General features: G+C 38.2%; 1 protein-coding gene across 1 annotated transcript; it reads right to left on the bottom strand.

Annotated features, from left to right (window-relative positions):
- Nucleotides 1–252: 252 nt before the first annotated feature.
- LOC121396041 (dixin-like) lies at nucleotides 253–14,113 on the bottom strand. The gene is made up of 9 exons (XM_041570628.1): nucleotides 14,076–14,113; nucleotides 13,210–13,260; nucleotides 11,281–11,385; nucleotides 8,955–9,008; nucleotides 8,161–8,253; nucleotides 7,423–7,513; nucleotides 5,574–5,685; nucleotides 2,873–2,981; nucleotides 253–1,113 (listed from the first exon to the last, which is right to left on the bottom strand). The coding sequence occupies exons 1-9, from the start codon at nucleotides 14,097–14,099 to the stop codon at nucleotides 1,033–1,035; spliced, it is 720 nt and encodes a 239-aa protein (XP_041426562.1). The 5' UTR covers nucleotides 14,100–14,113; the 3' UTR covers nucleotides 253–1,032.
- Between the last annotated feature and the right edge of the window lie 10,041 nt (nucleotides 14,114–24,154).

The raw sequence follows: 24,154 nt of genomic DNA, 5'->3' as shown, positions 1-24,154 counted from the left end.
TAAAAGATTGCTGTCCACAGCCTTAGATAATACATATTTATGAACTGCCTCAAGTATTTTAAATACAAATATAATGCTTTCTAGAAATGATGACGAATCTTCAAAAGCACACATGTAAAATGTAAACATTACAGGGGTTATTTATTAAAGTCTGAATGCTAAAGACCTGAAAAAATTGTGTTTTTTTACTGTAAAACCAGAATTTTTAGTAAAAAATGAAAAAAAAACTTGAATTTTTTTGGGATATATTATGCTCAGAGTATGGAAAAAGTCTGAATTTGAAAATCCGGCATCTCAGACCTGCCATGGTTGCATATAAGTCAATGGGAGAAGTCCTAAAGATATCTTCATCTGCGATGGGTTTTGTGTAATAATACGAAGATTTAGTGGTTTTCAGGCAAAAATCTGAAAACATCTTTTTAATATGTGTATGGTTAGCACTGAACTATAAGCCTCCTACACCGTATCTTGTGAGATGTACAGGCCCAGGATGAATATCCATGCTTTAACCATTTTTGTACCATAGATTAAATTCTACAGCAATAACAATCTGGCCATCTGAGTGGCCTATGCTGTAGAATTTATGTTTCCATGTTCCAACCAATGATATGCAGACTACGTAGATGGCAAATAGTTTACTGCATTTGACCCAATCTAAGGATTGTCTAACCTGAAGGGACCTGTTACATATTGCCCTGCTATAACTGCAAGACTAGATTTAGTGCACCTGTAGAAAAATACTGAATACTCTTCATCACATACTGTATTTCATACATTATAAGGCTGCTGGCAACCACAAGGCAGGGACCACATAAATCCTAAGAAATAATATCATTGCGGCTATCCCAAATGTATATTGTCTCGTTTGATGCATTAAAGGCATCACCAGCAACTAGTAAGGATCCACTTTCCTGCAGCTGGAACTATGTATGAGCTTTCCTTTTGGTGCCTGCAGAATCCTCTTTTGGCAGCATGATAAAATATCCAGACCCGTATCATGGAGTTTCTCATTGTACCAATGATCAATATCATTCAAATGCTTCCGTGATCTTCTTCCACCCAGGCTACTATTTTACCTTCCCAGCCTGGAATAATATCTTCATCATGAAACACCTGGGGAAAGAAAAGCAAGAACTGAACCAATTACTGGGGACGTTTCCACGCTGATGTTATTATATGTATGTGTAAATTTGAAAGTAATTATTACTACACAGCAAATAATTCACTCTACAATATAAAATTTAATTCCTGAACCAGCAAGTGTATTTTTTTGTTGTTGTAATATTGGTGTGTAGGCGCCATCTCAGGTCATTTTGCCTGGTCATGTGCTTTCAGAAAGAGCCAGCACTTTAGGATGGAACTGCTTTCTGGCAGGCTGTCGTTCCTCCTACTCAATGTAACTGAAGGTGTCACAGTGGGACCTGGATTTTACTATTGAGTGCTGTTCTTAGATCTACCAGAGAGCTGTCATCTTGTGTTAGGGAGCGGTTATCTAGTTACCATCCCATTATTCTTTTGTTAGGCTGCTGGGAGAAAAGGGAGGGGTGATATCACTTCAACTTGCAGTAAAGCAGCAAAAAAATTATCAGAGCACAAGTCACATGATTGGGGGCAGCTGGGAAACTGACAATATGTCTAGCCCCATGTCAGATTTGAAAATGAAATATAAAAAAATCTGTTTGCTCATTTGAGAAACAGATTAAAGTGCATATTTCTGCTGGAGCAACACTATTAACTGATGCGTTTGGAAAAAACATTTTTCCCATGACAGTATCCCTTTAATTAATTGTTCACATCAGTGTTGGTGGGAATTGCATCATTTTGGCACAGAGCCACATGATTGATTAGATACAAATCAGCATGTGTAGGTGCAGCACACCACTCAGTCTTGGAAGAAACACATCCTTAAAGGAGAACTAAAGTTTAACAAAAAGAAGTAGGCTAGAAATGTTGTACATTGTATTTTGGGCTTCTGTATCAGCCCAAGGCAACCACAGCCCTTTAGCAGTAAAGATCTGTGTCTCCAAAGATGCCCCAGTAGCTCCCCATCTTCTTTTCTGCTGATTTACTGCACATGCTCTGTGCTGCTGTCACCTACTGAGCTTAGGGACCCACTCACAATATACAGTACACACAGAATAGAAATGTCACAATATAAGGCTGATTAGTAATTAATACATATAATTACTACATGGCAGCACAGAAACAAGTGCAACTAGCATCAGAATTTAATTATCAGCCCTGCTTATATTACAGGCCAACCTCCTTTTCTGCTTGATATTTGCAAAGACGACCCCTAAGCTCAGCTTCTCAACAGCTGCTCAGAGTCCACTGAGCATGTGAGTGTCACAGACATTTTCCAAGATGGAGACCCCCTGTGACAAGTTTGAAGTCCTGGATTATTGCTGCTATTGAGAAGCTGAAATGTTATGCTGGTGTAATAAATTCAGTATATAAAATAGGGCATTTTTAGCCATTTTCATTTTTAGGGTGTAGTTCTCCTTTAAGGCAGGTGCTAATTCCAAAGTTTTTTTGTGTCCTGTACTTTGAACCTTGCATTTTAATGCATGGAGCAGGTATAGAAGGTTAGTAAAAAAAAATTTCTCCCTCCTAATGCATATTTCACCCAACATAAAAACACCTGAAATGTATTTCTACCCATGCCACTAACACAACCATGAGTAAACAACTTTGCATCATGAAAAATATTTTCAACCTACTAGAGGATTTCCATGACTAGGGCACCTTGCACTGTGTTCCATGAGGAATTGCTATCAAAAATTTATTCAGGTTCCTTATTAATATGTAGAAGCTTATTAATAGGATCATTGAGCAAGGAATTTCTGCATTTCATTTTTTAAAAAACTCTTACCTCTACTTTCACTGTTCCAAATTCAGGATCCAAAGCCTTGAAGTGGTATCTGTGACTTCCCTCTCGACCAATAGCTGCTCTGAAGTCCCTCAGTGTCACCTCTCCTAAACTATTGATGGAGAACACTCATTTATAATAATTAACTGGAGGGAGATTCAACTGTCTCGGCACATTATCTAGAAGGAGATTAGGCAACCAGAGTCCTTTTTATCTTTGGAAGAAAAAGCGCTTCTGTCAGGATTATTAAGTATAAAGACCGGTTAACTAGGAAATGGTAGCAATAGTAGGGCAAGATGACTAAGGCTAACATTGTCTTGTCTTCTGCCCTTTCCACCCAAACTTGGTCAACGGTCAAGGACTCAGGGCAAAGGGTTTGAAGGCTGTGTTAAGGCTTGGGTGAGCATGTGATAATTATACAGTGAGCTCCAAAGGGCACAGCAGGGTAGGCAGAGTAGTTTTGTAACCCTTCTTGTCTGACACTCTGGCCATATTTTGTAATAACAGCAAGTGTTTTCTTTATTGGTTTTGAGGGACTTTCCTGCCAGAACTCACTCATCACATACCGGCAGTGCAGCTTTAATTAAGGAGATGGCAGAAGAGCTGGCACTGTAGCATTTATAATCTATAGCCGGCAAGTGGTTAAAGCAACAGTAACACCAAAAATGAAAGCATTTTAAAGTAATTAAAGCGTTACCAACACATTCCTATAAAAATCATAGTAACGTATCCTTATCAAGGAGGTGCTGCAGGCCGAATAGTTTCTTCTAAAAGCCCCCCCCCCGCCCCAGACCCGCGAACCTTTGTTAAGCGGACCCTACTGACACTGCTAAATGATCTTCTGCATTTTTTCAATGACACTGGGCTGGGGGCGTTGCAATCCTTCCATAGGCTAATTACAAATTAGAATATATCAGGTTGTATCCAAGGACAAACTTTGGTTTCCCCACAGTTCAGCACTTGCAGGTCCTCCTCCACCTGTTTGAGACGATCTCCAAGTACAGAAAATAAAGTGCTAGAATCCTCAAAAATTCATTGAGGAGGGGGATTTAGCAGAAAGAATAAAATATAGTGTAGTATTTTTTCAAAAAAATTTTTTTTTTTTTTTTTTGTTATTTGTTTTTTTTAAAGAATTACTTAAACACCCACCGTGATTATTGACAGTGATGATAGTGTTCTTTTATTTAGCTTAAAAAAAGAGAGCCCAAACTGTGATAGTTGTGAAATAACAAGTGAAAAAAATATATATAAAAAATGAAAAATAAAAAATAAAAATAAAAAATAAAAAATAGAAAAGAGTGAAAAAGTGAATTTGTTCAGTGAATTAATAAATACCAACGATTTCTTTCCAAGTGATAATAAATGCAGTGTTATTCATTACTTAAAACACATTCAGTGCAGTAGGTGAATATTAATCTAATTAGTGAATATTTAGTGTGGGTTAAACTTCCCCTTAGATTTTTCTCGTTTGAGATCCACACTCTATGGATTAGAGGAAAGGTAACGTAAAATACTTTGCCACAATTCCGGTACAACCGGTTGTGCAGCTCACTCACCAAATGTGAGTTAAGGGAGAGCGTCTGATAGGTCCTGTTCGCGCTGTTTCCACTCTTTTTCTGCTATCCAGGTTTTTGTAAGAGGGATAAAAATGGAGAGGGGCATGTGCAGGGATCACTTTAAAACAGTTTAATAGAATAAAAAATACACTCACAAACACGATCGGTAAAACTGCAAAAGGATTGGTAAAAGTCCCGCGAAAGTCGCTGTGTTTCCTTGGCGTCCCTCGGAAGGTACAGACGTCTCTCTGGGTCGGGTACTCCTGCAAAAGGTTAGCGTGGTCTTTTTCGCTAATTTTCTTTAATTACAAATTAGAACAGGACTCCAGCCAATGGAAGGATCACTCTGCCCCCAGTTCAGCGTTACTGAAGCAACTCAGAAGATCCGTTTGCAGTGTCAGAGGGATGGCTTTTACAAAGCTTCGAGGGGCTGGGGGTGGCTTTGAGGGGGGATTTTAGTGGAAACTATTCAGCTTGCAGCACCTCCTTGATATGGACACGTTCCTATGATTTTTATAGGAACATGTCGGTATTGCTTTAACATATAATACTGTATACATACAGCATGCACTGGCAAAAGTTGCTTCAGAAACACTACTATAGTTTATATAAACAAGCTGCTCTGTAGCCATGCAGCCAGCCATTCAAGCTGGAAAAAAGGCACAGGTTACATAGCACATAACAGATAAGCCATGTCCAATAATATGGTGTTTTATCTGTTATCTGCTATGTAACCTGTGCTTTTTCTCCTTTTTCCAGCTTGAATGGCTGTCCCCATTCTGAAGGAAAGAAGCCAGTTTTACCAGTGCAGAGCAACTGTACGTTATATTTTAACTACTTTGATACACTTTCTGTTTTTTGTGTTACTGTTCCTTTAATAAAGTTGTAACATTAGGTTATTTTTCCGTACCTAGGTTTTTTCTATATCCACAGGGTCTGTAAGTGGTCTGTTATAGGGCTTAGTATGATCAGTGAAGGGTCAGCTTTCATTTTTAGGAGCTATAGGGTACAAGTGAAGCACAAGATGTTTTTGATATTTTTGTTTACAATGTTATATAGCTGTTCAGTATTGCTTTTTCTTTTATATACATTTACAAACAACAATTATCTTGAAATTGTATGTAGCTTAATATTGCATTTACCATTACCTCTTTGGTAAAGTGACCATGAAGGGTGTCAGAGAGCGGTCAGTAAAGTACAGCACTTTGGTGGATGAGTTGCTGCTGCCCATGACTGGGGTGCTCTGTGAATGTGGCATTGCTGCAAAAATCAATATAACAAAAAGTTATGGACAATATAATTGTGTTTATACTGTGCCTCCCTACCCTTGTCACTTAAAGGAAAACTATACCCCCAAAATGAATACTTAAACAGATAGTTTATATCATATTAAGTGGCATATTAAAGAATCTTACCAAACTGGTGTATATATTTAAGCAAATATTGCCCTTTTACATCTCTTGCCTTGAACCCCCATTTTGTGATGAGATCACCTGACCAGAAATACTGCAACTCTTTACTTTACACTTCAATATTAGAAAAAGGGTCACAAATAGAAAGTAATTGGAAAGTCTTTATTTCTAGTGAACAATCTGAAACCAACTGAACTGAAAAGTGTTTGAAGGTGAACAACCCCTTTAAAATATCACTGCCCAGTGTGTAGTAAAATCACAGCATGATGGGCCTTGTGCTGCATTTTCTCAAATACTAGACTGCAAACATGGTTCCCTAGAGCATCATGTAGAGGGAATGGTACTATTCTTAAAACAGGAAGGTCATATTTCTTTTAAGTTGTAAAGTGACTGAATGACTTACTAAGAGAAAATGTAAGTAGGTACAACAGTGTGGTTACCATTTTGTTACTTGTATTTCTCCACTAGTTAATAGAAATAGTAAATTCTGACAAGCAGCTCAAGAGAACAAAATACAGTAAACCACTCGGTATGATAAATAGGAAAGCAAACAAAAAATGGCAGAAGGTCCAAGCTGAGATTTAAAATCTACCCTGGCATTTCAAATACACAGAGGCCCAAACAACTCCCAGAGCCCCAATGATAGTGACTGTCTATTGTATCTTACAGCAGCTTCTCTGGCATTTGCCACAATCTACAGATTGCAGGGCCCTCTAATCACATTTTTGTTTGTTGAACATGAAGCATTGGTTAACTTGTTGCTGCTATAAAAATAATGATGATTTACTTGTCTACTGTATAAAAGAAAACATCTAAAATTATTGTTTTTGGTTTCCAAGCCCATAGTAAATCTACATCTACTATGACATAACTCCTTCAGTGTATGGGGGAATATTGAATAAAAACTTAGTGCCCAGAAACCTGAATTTGTAGTGTTTTCAGAGAAAACCAGCACCCCAAACACCAGAAAATTATGAAGGCAAAAAGCATCTTCAAATGGTTAAAGGGACCTCTGCCATTGACTTTTACATGAATTTAACAGGCTTTAGCTGGAGTATTTTCAGATTTTTTGAGGTTTTGGAGCATAATTAATCTCTAAAAATGTGAGGTTTTGTTTCTTTCCAAATATTCAAGGTTTTTTTCACAAAAAAAAACTCGACCTTTAATACATAGACCCCTTGATGTCAATATTGTCCAACGCTTATTCTATTCAATATTGTCTATTGCCTAATCTAATTAGGTTGCAGGTTAAAAAATATATATAATTTAGGGGGTGACCATATCACGTAAATGTCTAGTGACAATTTTCCTTGATATATTATACTTATCTGCTGTTGTAGAATTCCATTGGAATCATTTACGTTTCCCAGGGGTGCAAGTCAGCACCCTTTAGTGCTTGTCTAACAAGGATTTGAATCCCAGTTAAAGCTGAACTCTACTTTAAAATGTTTAAGGAGCAGAGCACAGGCAAGAACTTGCTGAAAAATGGAGCACAGAGGCCTGGTGCCATTCTGCAGAACACAGCGTGTAAAGAGAAAAAGAATGCAGAAGTGAATACAACTGTGGCCACTATATATAGAGTAACGTGAAACACTCAGGTCTACCTGATCATCTTCTTCATTCATGTACTGCTGAGGAAGAGCCTTCCGGTGATCCAACTCTTTCTGAAGGTCAGTCTGAAACAAAACATTTAAATAAACACAAACATTTTACACTCGCACTAATAGAAAACTATAATTATAACCATTTGTATAATTTTTCGTGAGCCATGGTTTGTATAGAAATATATTTTCAAACTCACATAAATAATTGAAACACGTGGAATGACCATCACACAGTTAATCTATAAATTGCTAAAAATCAACAAAACAAACGGTGTTGACAATATAACTTGATAAGACAAAGAGAAGTGAGAGGTGCCACAGAATGACAAGGTAGATAACCCACCAAGCAGAATCACTAGTCCAGGTGCACCATCCCCCGCCCCTCAGCTCAGGGAATGGCAAATCGATATTATGCAGATGGAACAGGTTGGGCTATCCATCACTCTAAGGGAATCCATGTTTCTTGCCCAATAGGCGCTTAGTCATGGGCCCATGGCTAAGTGCCTATTGGACACAAATGCGTAGTGCCTATTGTAATGTGTATTTTTTAACTTTAATCGATAAACGTTGCCTTTACTTTTATAATTTTGGTCCTGTGGATTCCCTTAAGTGCCGGATAGCCCAGCTTGTTCTATATGAACAATGTAATCTGATAAACCACAAGAACACGGGTCATTGCATCAGTCAATGAGGGGCCAGCAATTAAAAGTTACCAGTACCTTGTGATAGTTGGCTTCAGAAAGCTTCCGTTGAGATTCATCAAGCTTTCCTTGCAGTTGTTGTATAAGCCATTCCTTCTTGGTTAAATCTTTCTGCAATAACATTCATTATCAAGGTTACTGGCGTGCATTACAAGGGACCTTTAGAGAAATTCTCAGGGCGCAACACTTGATCAAGTCAATGTACAAAACGCTGAAGATCTGGGAAATCTATGCTTTAAATGTAACTATAGCAACTGGAATGTATTTGCCCAATAATCATATCAATTACTAATCAATGGTCAATATAATCATTGGAGTAAAGATGGTAAAATAGCATTGTATATGACTGATGTCGTGTGTCAATTTAGAACAACCAATTCTAATTTAAGTTTAGGGACAGAAATTCTTTTCTCTTAGGATATTGTGGGTAAATACCTATTTCAAACTAGTGGGAAACTAGTTGTCTGAAGCAAGTCTGTTTGGTTTTAATTTACCGCTACTATATACAGTATCATGGGCTAAATGAATGAAAACCATCACAGACAGCTTTGGGAAATTTGCAGATGATGATTACAATAATAACTCAAATATGCACTGTACCTGTTTAGTGGTAGGCACATACTTTTTACACAATCTATTTATTTTTAAACATCCTCTTTAAAGAATACAGCGGGATGTTACTATATACCATATTAATCTCTGAAGATGCTTTATTTGAAAGCAAAAAATATTACAGATTTTATATGAATACTCTTATTTGCTCTGGTAAATACCATTTAAATAGATACTGTTTGTTACAATATTATTTTTACCTTATAGTCTGCAATAAACTGGCTCCTCTCTTCCATTTTTCTCTGTAAGTCCACCTAAAAAATAAACAGATTCATTTAGGATGTTCAACACCACATGGCCTGCATTTAATTTTAAGGTGGGCAGTGGCATATTTTCCATGGTAGTGCAAATTAAGACTGCTCTGGGCTCTGAGTGGAACCAAGCACAGGGACCAATTATCATCTTACTTACACAACTTACACACGCTTCTTTGACATGTTCTAATAAGTAGACCATGCCATGATAAAATAATGATACAGGAATTGGATCTGTTATCCAGAAAGCTCCGAATTACTGAAAGGCTGTCTCCGACAGACTCCATTTTATCCAAATAATGCAAATTTTTTAAAATTATTTCCTTTTTCTCTGTAGTAATAATAATAATAATCATAATAAAATAGTACCTGGTAATTGATCTAAACTAAGATATAATTATTCCTTATTGGAAGCAAATCCAGCCTATTGGGTTTATTTAATATGTACATGGTTTTCTAGTACCCTTTAGGTATGAAGATCCAAATTACGGAAAAATCAGTTATCCAGAAAAACCCTAGTTTCTAAGAATTCTGGATAACATGTCCCATACCTGTAATAAGTGCAACTTTAATGCTATGGGCATACTTTTTCCTCAGCCTGCTTTTATACAGTCCATACGCTGGGCTCAGCCCGCTGCTGTCACATGGAGCGGATTTTGGAAAGCCAAGAAACAGACCCCATGTGCCCATAGTTTAAAAAGAAGCACCTTCACACCTCAAAATCATGGGAGCGGTCACAGAGTTCTTTTATAATTACATTTATGCTTGCATTCTAACACAAACAGGGCCGATTTCCACAAGCAGTGCCCAGAGGCCACATGGTCCTAGAACCTGCCGTGTTCACGTGCACACCCCCCATGCGTGTGCTCTCCACAAATCTGGCTCTTATCACAAACAGTTTTTTCAGCTCCATATAAAAAGGAACATTGCAGATGTCAGGGAATTAGGTGCATTATATAGGTCAGATAGGGCCCTTTGCTTTCCACTGACAAAAATTTACATAAGCTAAGGAAAATGTGTAGATAGAAAGAACCAATTTTGGCCATTAGAAAAAAAGGGCTAGGCACACATTTTGCATGCTCCTGAAGCCAGAAACTAGCTAGATCAACTATGGATGTAGGGTCTGCTTTGACCTCTGTATAATATTCCACAATACCATCTTTTTTTAAGAAGAAGATGAGATCTAAGTGTTTTTATTAAATCTAGAAAAAATCCCAAGTACCTTGGGGGTGAGGGAGGCACCAATACATAATGGTTGAAGGTTATACAATTTTTTCTTTCATGTACATATGACTAACATTAGAGGAATCAAACGACACTATATACAGATCTTTTTGACATAAAAAAGAACAACGGGTCATCACTTTAGACCTAAGTAACCAAACTTTCATTTTAAGCAGCGCTGGTGGTTCTTCATGCTGAGGCAGTGAGAATACAGTGAGAATACAGTGAGAATACAGTGAGAATACAGTGAGAAAACTTTGCCACGTGATGCTGTGATGACAGAGTCTGTTAATACCTTTAAGAATTGCTTGGACGACATCTTCTTCCAAGGTTGCAGTGATTTCAAGGTATACCGTTTGTTTAGAATTGGTATGTACTGTATATGTCATATGAAAAAGTTTGGGAACCTCTCTTAATTCTTTGGAGGTTTTGTTATCAGTGTAACAAACTTGAAATGTTGGACGGCACTTCTGGAAAAGGCTTTATTAAGGCAGTATGCTGTAATACACCTAACGTGTTTTGGGATCGTCTCCCTTAATTATAGCTATGATTTAGGGATAAAAAAAACCCTACCCCCCCCTACATAGATCCCCCCCCAGCCTAGCTGCTACTCAGGCAAATGCCCCTAACTCTTTACTTACCCCTCGGTGCAGATTCTGTCCAGCGGAGTTCATGGCAGCCATCTTCCGGCGCTTCAGCAATTTTCGTCATTTTCGTTGTCGCAACCCGGGAAAATGCTCCAACTGCACATGTGCCGATACGGCACTTACTTACCGAAGAGAAGAAGATGGCTGCTGTGAACTCCGCTGGACTGAATCTGCACCGAGGGGTAAGTAAAGAGTTAGGGGCATTTGCCTGGGTAGCAGCTAGGCTGGGGGGGGAGTTAGGGGCATTTGCCCAGGGTGGTGGTTAGGCTGGGGGGTCTATGTAGGGTAGGGGGTAGGGTTTTTTTTACTTTAGGGTGGAATTCTCCTTTATGCCCCTTCAGTGCACTGTCATTTATTTACCCTCACACAGCATATTGGAGTATTCCTGGTACATATCTCACATTCTGGCTTTGCAGCTCATGCCTGTCCATATTAGCCCGCAGTAACTCCTGTTTCAGTTGAAGCACAGAGCTTTCTTGGGTAGCCAATCTCTGCTGCAGCGCATCCTGGGGAACCAAAAACAATAAAGCTGAGCAAAAGCAGCTATACATACTAGGGATGCACCAAATCAACAATTTTGTATTCGGCCAAACCCACAAATCCTTCGAGAAAGATTTGGCCAAATACCGAACCAAATCTGAATCCTAATTTGCATTTGCAAATTAGGGGTGGGCAGGGGAAAACATTTTTACTTCCTTTTTTTGTTACAAAAAACACGTGCTTTCCCTACCAGTCCCTAATTTGGCATATGCTAATTAGGTTTTCAGTTCAGCTGGGCAAAAAGATTCGGACGAATCCTGCTGAAATAGGCCAAATCCTGGTAGAATCCCGGTGCATCCCTAATACATACAGCAAAACACAGGGCAGCAAAACACTGAGCAAAACAAAGCACATTATCCTTGCAATGGCATCCCTGCTGGACTAGGAAACATTTGCTGAGTTTTCTCATACACATAAATGAATGTATTTTGTGTAACTTTACCCTCTATTAATTATTATACTTTCTCATAATACTTCTTACTTAATCAATGATATTCTTCCCTATTACAGTATATTTAGATTATACCTTAGGCTAAATATTAGAATATTTCCTGTTGTAAAGTGTTAAAGGAGTGGTTCACCTTTAGGATAACTTTAGTATGTTAGAGAATGGCCATTTCTAAGCAACTTTTAAACTGTTCTTCATTATTTGCATTTACTTTCCAGCTTTCAAATAAGGGTCACTGACCCCATCTAAAAACAAATGCTATGTAAGATTATAACAAATGTATTGCTATTGCTACTTCTTACTACTCATCTTTCTATGCAGGCCCTCCCCATTTGTATTCCTGTCTCTTATTCAAATGAATGCATGGTTGCTAAGGTAATTTAGACCCAAGTAACCAGATTGCTTCAATCGCAAACTGTAGAGCTGCTAATTAAAAAGTTAAATAACGCAATAAATAACTGCAAATAATGAAAACCAATTGCAAATTTTCTCAGAATAACACTCTCCACATCATAAATTAACTCAAAGGTGAACAACAATTTTATCAAACTGTGTAAAACAATTAAAGCCAGAAAATGTTGTTAAAAGCTTTGTAAAATAAATGATGACTTTTTTAAGGTGTGTGTTTTATTTGACGTTGCCTGAACGTCAGATTTGATGCTGTTATTTTACACAGCTTCAGATCTTGTGTAATCGATTTAAGTCAATGGAAAAAATTCAAGCTGCAAGTTCCGCTGGAAAAAAAACAAGGAAACAAGACAGAAAAAAACTTGGATGAATGCAAACTTATCCCCATACCATTTTCAAGGGGCTGCTTTCAATAAAACTGGACTTTTACACAAATACTGAAATGCAATACAGGTATGGGATCTGTTATCCGGAAACCCCTTATATAGAAAGTGCCGAATTACAGAAAGGCTGTTTCCCATATACACCATTTTATCCAAATAATACAAATTTCTAAAAATGATTTCCTTTTTCTGTAATAATAAAACAGTATCTTTTATTTGATCCAAACTAAGATATAATTAATCCTTATTGGAAGCAAAACAATTGGGTTTATTAAATGTTTAAATTCTTTTCTAGTAGATAAAGATCCAAATTACGGAAAGATTCATTGTCCAGGAAACCCCAGGTCCCGAGCATTATGGATAACAGGTCCCATACCTGTACACTGCTTGATAAATTTGCATTTTTTTTACACATTAATGCCTGGTGTATTTTGTCACCATGTTTTTACACAGCATGATAAATAAGTCCCTAAGAATTACAGTGACTATTTATTTTATTAATTGGTGCTTTACAACATTTTTGCCTAATCATACTAGACTGCTCGTCTTACCTCTATTCCCTGCAGATTTCTGTTTTCCTGTTTATAGTTCAAAAGTTCATTCTGCAATATTAACATAAGTTTAATTAGTCAGAAGCAACAGATAGAGGCACATTTATCAAAGGTCGAATTTTGAATTCATGTGAGTTTTTTAAACTTCCAATATATTTGAAATTTGATTGGGGGTTATTTAAGAAAAATTGAATATCGAAAAACTCGCTTACCTACTCAAATCGAATTAGAATCAAATACGACTAAACTTGATTCGAGTTTTTTCTCCTGAAAAAAATTTGAATGTCAGGAAAACTACTAACATGTCCAAATTGGTCCTTGGACCTCTCTTATTGATGTTATAGTTTTATTAATAATTAATAGAGGTTTTAGGTGGCTAATAGTCGAATTCGAGTTCTTAAAGGACCAAAGTATGATAGATTGGAATTAAAACTTGAATCGAGTTTGGATAATTTACAATTTGAATTTTAACCATAAAAAAAATGTGAAAATTCTAATTTTCAATTCGACCCTTAATAAATCTGCCCCATAATCTGGGTAAAGTTGTATCTGTATCTTGGCCTATTTCCAGTACACACAGAGTACTGTATTGTTACAAGCAGCACTATCTGGCACACTGGAACAAATTAATGGAATCCTTTTCACCAACGTCACACACAACATTTTCTCCTCTTGCGAAAAAATGCTGATTTGCCCCCAACCACCAGTGTACACCATTAATTTAATTTGCCTGTTACAGTGTATATGTGGTGGATATAGCATAACAACAATTGCGTTAGTATGAACTTTACTTATATAAGTATCTATACAGGGTTTCACTTATTTCTGGCAACCCGAGAGAGAATGAAATAAGATGCACATCTTACCTTTAGTGACTGATTTTCACTCATACTTTGATCCAGACGACTTTGATGATGACCTGTAAATGAAGCAGAGACACAGTATAGCCAGCACCTTGTATTAAGCAAATAATTTCAGGAGGGAATAGCACAAGACTGTCCTCACCAGTTGTTCTTCTGGGCACGCCCCGTCTTCTTGCAGAGTGAACAGATTCTGTTGTTCGTCCTCAGGGAGGGATCTGTTTAATAGCAGGGCCTGAATAGGAAACCAAATACTGTATCCAGGCATAATAACAATGTACTGTACTGGATTCTGTTACTATAGTCTATTTAAGTGTAAACCAAACTCTTTAATGATTCCAGATATGTTTATGTGAATTGGAAATTAAAAAAAGGTCTGGTTTTAACTACTGCGGTTTTATCCTTCCCTTATCTCTCTCATTTTTCTGAATTCCTCCTACTCTGTCAGCATGACATCTGATTTTATTTATATATGTTACAGTTGTGTTCCTGAAGCTGATGATGACAGTGTCAAATTAAACTATATGGACTGAGGCTCAAAATAAGCCCTGGCATTTCAAGTAGAGGCCCAATAAATAGTTAATAGGGAAACTTACTGGTATCTGCCAGAAGCCACAGATTGCAATGCAGGCCTGATTATTAGTCTTTTAGTTGGTTTATTAACAAGGAAAGGTCAATCCCTGAAGGCAAATACAAATTAATCATTTACTGAACCTTAAAGGAGTAGGATATTCACTTGGGGTGCTAATTTGTTGTAACCCCAGCAAATACAATTGCATACTTTTTACCCAGAAGTGGCACAATATGCCCAGGCCTAGGGTATTTTTGCTCTGAATTCCATGTCAAATCTTCACTGTTTTGTCAAGGAACACTTGCAGCTATCCAGGACCATTTGCACGTGTAAAATGTGTAGCAAAAATCATGTAGCAAGACGTTCAGTTTTACTGTACTGCACATATGCTGATTTCTGATGTTACTGTGCGTTCGAATGGTCCTGTAAAGCTGCATGAAGATATAACGGGTCCCAATTCGTACCCCTGTGAACTAAATCCCATACACCTTATAACATCCCCCAAATTTCATCCCCCAAACTGCTTAGCAAAATGCTTATTGAAGTTTGGCCAATTACTTTGTGAAGATTCAAAACTGTGGATCTGTCAATGCCTTTGGAAATTTATCCCAACTATGTTTGTGTTATTATGTCCACTATGTCCCCTATACAAGATGCTTGTGTAGTTCATTTAGAGAGCTTCACAATTCATAACATTATCATATGTATATTTACGGTTTAATGTTATATTAACCATGGTCAGGGTTTTATTCTCTATATAGGCACCAGTGAGTCTGTACCTAGAGAGGCAGCTTAAGGAGGGTGGACCACAGTTACCTATATATATTGTAAGCTGCGGGATCAACAACAGACACTTTTCACCTTTTTAAGGCAGTTTATTTACACACAGGGGTGACCATTTCAGGATACAAAACAAATCATAAAAATAAATCCTGCCCACTGGGCACTACCTTCACACATGAAGTTCCCTTACTAAACTGGGCCCCTTGTGGACTACCAGTAAGCAAACACATACGTTGGGGTCATCTGTACTCATGAATCTCCTGGGGGATTGTTTCAGCCTCTTGGCTTTTCTTACACAGATCGATTCTCCGGTACTTGGTCTTGTCTCTCTCTGCACCTCGCAGTGGCAAGTGCAGCCCCTCTGGGAGTTCCTCACACAGGCGGGTATCCTTCCTGCTCTGTGTCCTGCTTTGAGAGACCTTCCTAACAGCTTGACTAGAACTAAATACCTTTCCACAGGAAATTCTTCCTGTGGAAAGGGAGCTCTAATCTGTGAGCTGGACTACTGGATTGGAGTACCTTGCTTGCCTGTTCTTTCCAGAATACTCCTGCTTCCAGGACTTGGCCACCAAAGCCTTTAAACAGAGAACCTATTCTCTGTTTATTAACACCCTTCCTGTTGCCTACCTCTCCCACTATGAAGAACTTAATGGGAAAACACACAGTTTCCGACTTCGTTTTGGTCACTCTACCACAATATATAAAAAACCCAGTCTGCCACCAATCAGTTACAGTGAAGCTTTAGGGAAGGGGGGACAATGCATGCACAGACTGTCCTTAGTGAGACAAAAGTGAGCTCCTAGCAGATAGCAGATATCATTTTCTTGGCTTCTTCCATCTCTCTTTCTAAATGGTCCTGTTGCTCGAGGAGACAGTCCTCCCATGATGACTCTGGGTAAATTGCAGGGCTTGTACACTGAAGATCAGTGTGGCACACAGAAGGGGTATCTTCTGTAATAAGGTGAAGATGGACAGTTATAAACATGTATTAGGTCAAAAACCTGAGCATCAAGGTACAAAGAGTACAAGGTATATATAAGAGTAGCATGTTTCCTGTGGTAAATGTGTAGACCCTTGCTTTTGCATATATATATATATATATATATATATCTGGAGACAGGCGAGCACACACAGGTCTTAGTTGAAAAGCAAAAGGTGTTTATTAAACAAAAAAACTAACGTTTCGGCTAGCACTCTAGCCTTTCTCACTTTGAGAAAGGCTAGAGTGCTAGCCGAAACGTTAGTTTAGGCTAGAGTGCTAGCCGAAACGTTAGTTTTTTTGTTTAATAAACACCTTTTGCTTTTCAACTAAGACCTGTGTGTGCTCGCCTGTCTCCAGATATTACACTACTATTTTGCTGTTAGCACCCAGGCAACAAGACTTTTTAAACGAGCTGTGCTGGCTTTTTTCTGCTCTTTATATATATATATATATATATATAGTATCAGACAGTGCCCGCACTCAGTCAATGACGAAGCCAGGGGTGCACAATCAAGTTTGTAGTAATAATGAATAGAAGATCAGCACACTCTGTAATATTTAGGTGAAAACAAGTGTTGATTTATTCACACATCTTATGCGACGTTTCGGTCCCACATGGGGACCTTTCTCATCCTTGAGAAAGGTCCCCATGTGGGCCCGAAACGTCAGATAAGATGTGTGAATAAATCAACAATTTTTTTCACCTAAATATTACAGAGTGTGCTGATCTTCTATTCATTATATATATATATATATATATATATAATATATATAGCAAATGGAGGATCAGCACACACTGTAGTTCAAGTGAAAAGGTGATATTCATATAATGTTACATGTTAATCCCGACGTTTCGTCCCTCCTTGGGACCTTTCTCAAGGATATAATGTGGTATAGCCAAACAGGCTTTAAAATACCCACCCCCATTAGTGTTTTTTTGGCGCCCTGATGACGTCATATGTCCATGTTAGAAGTTTATATACAAAGTCAGCAACATTCCAGTGTTTTTCCAGTAAGGTGTTGGGTGTATATTTTTTGGAAGAACACTATATTAGAAGTAGGCATGAGTAGTAGTAGTCTACATGGCTACTTATTGATCCCACCCAGCAGATTATTATTATTTTTTTTTTTTGGAAGAACACTATATTATTTAATATATAGTCCATGTTAGAAGTTTATATACAAAGTCAGCAACATTCCAGTGTTTTTCCAGTAAGGTGTTGGGTGTAATATTTTTTTGGAAGAACACTATATTAGAAGTAGGCATGAGTAGTTAAGTAGTCTACATGGCTACTTATTGATCCCACCCAGCAGATTATTATTATTATTTTTTTTTGGAAGAACACTATATTATTTAATATATAGTCCATGTTAGAAGTTTATATACAAAGTCAGCAACATTCCAGTGTTTTTCCAGTAAGGTGTTGGGTGTATATTTTTTTGGAAGAACACTATATTAGAAGTAGGCATGAGTAGTAAGTAGTCTACATGGCTACTTATTGATCCCACCCAGCAGATTATTATTATTATTTTTTTTTGGAAGAACACTATATTAGAATTAGGCATGAGTAGTAATTAGTCTACGGGTGCATCAGGATATGTGTCATGTTTGCAAAGGGCTGATATTTCGTATGATTTTCAGTAAATGTATGCTGGACAGACAATCAGGTCAGTAGCAAACTTCCTTGTACTTTTTGCCCTTCTGCCTTGGAATATAATGGATTGCTCCACAGGCCAGTCTGTGAATTTCACCATTTTTTCACTATGGCACATGTAGCCAAATTGTAACTTGTATGTGGTAAATCACAATAAACACAAAATGCATTCTATTGCTAGACATATCAAGACTGGGTTATAGAATATGTCTAGGACAATGTCCTTAAAACAGGTAGGTGACATCCCAGCCCATGATGCCTTAGACAGTAACCCCCAATGCCAGTTGTACCTGCTGTTGTGGTTTGAGTGACTACTCTCAAGTGAATTTGTGGGTGATAGGGATGTAGCGAACGGCGGAAAAAATGTTCGCGAACATATTCGCGAACTTGCCGTCAAAAAATGCGAACGGTTCGCGAACGTCGCGAACCCCATAGACTTCAATGGGAAGGCGAATTTTAAAAGCTAGAAAAGACATTTCTGGCCAGAAAAAATGATTTTAAAGTTGTTTAAAGGGTGCAACGACCTGGACAGTGGCATGCCAGAGGGGGATCAAGGGCAAAAATGTATCTGAAAATACATTGTTGACACAGCGCTGCGTTTTGTGCTGTAAAGGGCAGAAATCACACTACGTCACTCAGGTGATGTTTCTGGACACGGAATGTGAAAAAAGCTCACACAGCTAGGTGGCACTTGGTTAAAGACTGGGCAAACAATGCCTGCAAGGGCAACGTATACAGTAGGGGATACGGAATATATTATTGCTGCTGTAAAAACATCACTCAGGTGATGTTTACGGACACGGAATTATTATTGTTATTTAGACAGAATGTGAAAAAGCTCACACAGCTAGGTGGCACTTGCATACCTCCCAACTGTCCTCTTTTGACCACTCAACCCCCTGTCCCTCTTTTGTACTGGAAAGTCCCTCTTTTCTCTGCACTGAACAGCCAGAAAAAAAAACAGTTTCTAACTTAATTAGCTTTTGGCAGAGAGCTCAGAACAGCTAACAGGTGCAAATAAGATACTTTGTAACAATTTTGACTCCTGGTTGGTGCTGGTGGTGGTGAACTACTAGGAGGAGCAGCACACCAGTCCCACTCCCCAACACAGCTAGACTAATAGCACTGGGTCTCTTATAGTAGCAAAGTAAAAAACAAAAAGAAAATAAAGCAGTCCTTACAAGGACTATTGGTTCAGGCAGCAGTCAGCAGATGAGAGATCAGAAAGCAGTGCGCCACAGCAGCTACATACAGAGCACTGCAGTAGAATGAAAAAACGCTGCAGGGCTTTCAGTTTTATATGGAAGAGGAGTGGTCCAGGGGGTGTGGGGGTGGTCCAGGAGGGAGAGCTTCCTGATTGGCTGCCATGTATCTGCTGGTCTGGGGTGAGAGGGCAAAAATAAGCGCCAGCTAAGGCGAACCCAAATTGCGAACGTCCGCGCGACGTTCGCAGGAACATTCGGCGGATGCGGAACAGTCGAATGGTTCGCTAGCGAATTAGTTCGCAGGGCGAACAGTCCGCGACATCCCTAGTGGGTGAGCCTATTTTCTATCTTACAACAAGACACCCTTATTATTGTTAATTACTTTGCTCTTTAAGCTACATTATAATTACAGGCTTAACCTCAAGCAATTGTTATATCTTAAATGCAATCCCTGGTATGTAAAATCAGTTGTGAGAGCATTATTGTATTATGGCAATTACTGTAGCAAATTCCTTAAAGAGCATCTATCATCGGAAAATCCCCCCACCAGAGGTGCCAGCTAGTTCAGCCCATACTCCAGTAGAGGGAAAAATTATTTTGCCCCCTCAAGCAATTCACTCCTTAAGTGCATATTATACTGTATATGCCCCCAATCATGGCTGCCCACACTGGAACCAGAAATAATAATTGGGAAAAAAGGTAGATGGCCCCTTATCACACTAGGCCATTGGCTATAGCCTAGGGTAGCCTGTGCATTTTTCTGTGCCTGATAGATGCTCTTTAAACACCAAAGTCGTTTTTGGTGGTTATCTCACTCCGTGGTGTTCTTACAGAAATAAACCTAGGTTGGCACAGTTTTTAGCAACCAGGAGCACCTGGTCACCTGTCATACCTCCCAACTGTCCCGTTTTGAGCGGGACAGACCCGCTTTTGACAGCTCAACCCACTGTCACGGATTTATACTGTACAGTCCCGGGTTTCTCTTTGATCTGCTGCACGGAACAGCCAGAACTTAAGACTCAGCTTAAGTGTAAGGCCACATTGGGCCTTTTGGGGAGATTTGGTCGCCTGGCCTCGTGCGGCAACCAATCTCCCCAAACGCCTTCCCTCACTCTGCGCTAAACGCCCACAAAACGCCCAGTGTGGCCTTACCCTTATGGGCAATTCTCCTTCATTTGCAAAACGGTAATAACACCCCACTATTAACATGGTAATTAGGAAGTGTGGCCACAAAGTGGGCGTGGGCCACAAAAATTTCAGCGCCAAATCTTTTTTGTCCCTCTTTCTGTCTCCTAAATGTTGGGAGGTATGCCTGAGATGACAGACCCAAACGTGCCCCCTTTTAGGAAAAGAACGCACCAGCCCGAGAAAAAAAGTAAAGCAGTGGCATGCAGCCATTTTACTATATACTTACCTATAGTAGATATCCATAGCACAAAATTTGCCTTGTGCATATGCAGTGGCATAAAATTTCAAAAATGTTATGCCACTACAAATACATAAGTCTAAGTCCATACCATCCAACATTTGAAAAATATAAAGAGGGACAAAAAGATCTGCCATGCCCATTTTTGACCACACCCCCTATCTATTTTACAACATGTGGCAGGTTATGGAAAGTCTGAATACCTTTCTGGGGGTTTTATGGTCATATTTTAAGTGTAGTTCAAGCTTTGCTAATGTATTTGAAATTGCCCTTTAGGCTGCTAGACTCATTTCTCCCAAGAGGCTTGCTTAGCTCATTAGTTACAATTGTATCTAAATGCAGGCGCTGTGTATTCTGGGCTCTCTGCCAAAAAGCCTCTTATTTAAAAAAGAGAGACTCAGGACATTTCATTAAAAATCAGGGACTGAGGGTTCAATTGTCAAAATCTGGACTGTTCCGCAAAAAAACATCGGTTGGAAAGTATGTAAGTTCAAAAAGGACAAGTTTAATAAAGGTGGTGCCGTAAACTTAGTTTCTTTTCCCTGGGCCACTGCCATTGGCCTTGTAAAAAAAAATCTAACACAGCCCAGGGTAAAAAGCAAATATATTCACTGCATAACATATTGCCATTACCTTTTCTTGTCTTGTCCCTGTATATTTTCCAATACTCATATTCTGGATCTTCTGTACATATTATTATATGGGTGTACAAATTAAACATACAGATTACATGCGAAATTGAAAGATAAAGGATTTAAAGAGGACCCTGCTCAATAGTTATTGCAATACACTAGTTCTATGCCAATTAAGAAGTCCCTTCCCTATATATTCATTTAAATTAAATTAATTTAGTGTAATTTTGCGTAAGTTCTACTTAAAGCATTTTCCAATTACTGCAGGGCTATTATGTGAACTGTGGAATGTCCCTCAGTTTCCATCTCTACAACAAGAGTAGTTAGAGTTCAAGAAAGTAGTTATAAAACTAGGACAGAGCTAGCTTAGAGAACATGAAATACACATGGATAAAAAGGGTTAATTATTGGAAGGCATTATTCATTTTTTCTGAGGCAGTTTTTTTTGCACAGGCCTGCTGTATTTAGCCAGAATTACAGCAACAGCAATTCGGCAGGTTTTAGATGGCAAATGGTCGCAGTTTTAAAGTTTTAAATTTCTATATTCCAATTTTTTACGTTTTTTTTTCAAATTTGAATCGAATTTGGACTATTACCTAGTCGAAGTACAAAAAAAATAGCTTGAAATTTGAATCTTTTTACTACCAATTTTCCCTTTGACCTTTGATAAATCTGCCCCGAAATGTACATTCTGCAAAGATAGTGACAGGTGTGCTAGGGAGCATTGAAAGAAGTGGAAGTAACCAGTGTTGTCAGTGTAAATGGGAGTCTATTGTTCCAGTCATTTACATCACTCCTCAATCAAAACAACAACAGACAAACTGCTATATGGATTTTTTTTCTAAGCAACTTTTCAGTTACTTATTTCTTTTGTAAGATTTTTGTTTTTGTTATCATTCCTATTCGACATGTTTCCAGCCTGCATCTGAAAACTTGAACCGATCAATAGGATCTGTCACCCGGGCAACCAGAAACTGACTGGACAGGTTCCATTTTATTGTTTTTTTATTGTTTAGTTTCTTTGCAGGTCCCCTCCCCTATTGATCTTCTATTCTGACTTCTAAATTGCTGCTTGGTAGCTAGGGTAATTAAGCCCCAGGAGACAGAATTAGAAATTCCAAGCCTGACAGTTGCAGAACATCAATGCACATGTTACAAAGAACAAAAACTGAATGCTAACTACAAATATTATACTAATCTTATATTAGTGATGTGTACCTAGCTTCTAACTAAGTGTTAACTACTACCAACTACTACTGAACCCACTGAAAGTGTTCCTCTAAAGCTGTCTTTAGTATATTTTTTATACATATTAATCTTTTAGCCATTTTTATTTTAACGCCCTTTAAACTTTGTGTTCCACCTGATTGCCTGTAGGTTTATTTGGCGCTCTCTGCTGAAGAGACTTACAAGAGTAGAATAGCTAATTATAAGAAGATTTTAAATTGGCCTTCATTTTCTCTTTTTTATAGTTTTTGAATTATATGCCTTCTTCTTCTGACTCTTTTCAGCTTTCAAATGGGGGTCACTGACTCCATCTAAAACACAAATGCCCTGTAAGGCTACAAAGTATAGGTATTGCAGCTCTTTATTGCTCATCTTTCTGTTCAGGCTCTTTCCTTTTCATATTCCAGTCTCTTATTCAAATCAATGCGTGGTTGCTATTGTAATTTGGATCCTAACGACCAGATTGGTGAAATTACAAACTAGAGAGCTGCTGAATTAAATAACTCAAAAACCACAAATAATCAATTGCAAATTGTGTCAGAATAGACAGAGCTGATGTGAAATGTTCATATTAAGACTCATATTGACCAGAACGTGCATGACTGATATTCCCTATTCCCTATGCCAAGTTTGGTCTGCAGACAGAATCTAAGCATCATTTATTTGAAGTATATGAAAAAAGGAAACATCAGTCATGAACATAATTTTCTGATTCCTAAAGCAATTACAGTGGTGGATTTACAACAGATAGGCAAAGATCTACGAGAGATCAGACAGATCATGAAGGCCAAAGCCTTGGACAGTGAATTTGCTGCTCTTGAAATTACGTTTGTTAATGGCTCAATAATCCACAATTGCTATTCCACTAAATCCAACCAAACAGTTGACAACCAGTGCACCTTCAAGAAAACTCCAAATAAAAGTATATTCTACCAGTTTATGGGACAGAAGAATATTTCGGTAAACTATAATGTACTTACAGATGTTGGTGGCAGAATGTTGTGTGCAGCGATTTCCATTGTTTGTCTAAGGTCACACCAGGGAGCCAGGCCACAAAGTCAAAGCTGTTTCTGAAAAAGTGCACAATTTAAATATAGTTAGCATGACAGTTTCCCTACACTAGTTAAGACTATCAATCCTTCATATGTCAAAAATACTTCTGTTATGGTGTATATTGGTGTACATTGGGGAAGTTGTGAGTTATACTAAAGCATTTTTTCTAATTGGCTATAAAGTCTAATGATGGATCACTCTGCTATATAATATAATATTTGCTATATGATATAATATCAAATGACCTTCAAACCAATGAAATACTGTATTCTAATTAATGTATATCTGAAAATTGCATAAAATTACATTTTCTTTCATCGGGCAACACTTTATGGGTCATTTAGGAGAGCAAGTACAGTTGGGAGTCTCGCTAATTTCTGTGTAGTCAGTTGCACCTAAAGCCCCATTCATTTAAGGTACTTGTGTCAAAATGCTCTCTTTGCACTTTTTTGTATTGTTGCACTTACTGTTGAAGGGGAACCCTAGTCTGCTGCTGAGCACCACTAGTCATTGACATTCTAGCAAACAGAATAGTTCTGACTTTGACGCAT

This window comes from Xenopus laevis, chromosome 7S, assembly GCF_017654675.1.
Source record: "Xenopus laevis strain J_2021 chromosome 7S, Xenopus_laevis_v10.1, whole genome shotgun sequence".
In the NCBI taxonomy this organism is placed as follows: domain Eukaryota; kingdom Metazoa; phylum Chordata; class Amphibia; order Anura; family Pipidae; genus Xenopus; species Xenopus laevis.
This window is presented reverse-complemented; position numbering and strand designations above follow the sequence as displayed.

Bases quoted from the DNA above. Each gene is read 5' to 3' on its own strand.
- LOC121396041 (XM_041570628.1), bottom strand. From the start codon at position 14,099: ATGAGTGAAAATCAGTCACTAAAG. The intron at 11,386-13,209 runs GTAAGACGAGCA...TTGGTTCCCCAG, and splicing joins GAAATCTGCAGGGAATAGAG to GATGCGCTGCAGCAGAGATT. The intron at 8,254-8,954 runs GTAAAAATAATA...ATGTTATTGCAG, and splicing joins AGTTTATTGCAGACTATAAG to AAAGATTTAACCAAGAAGGA.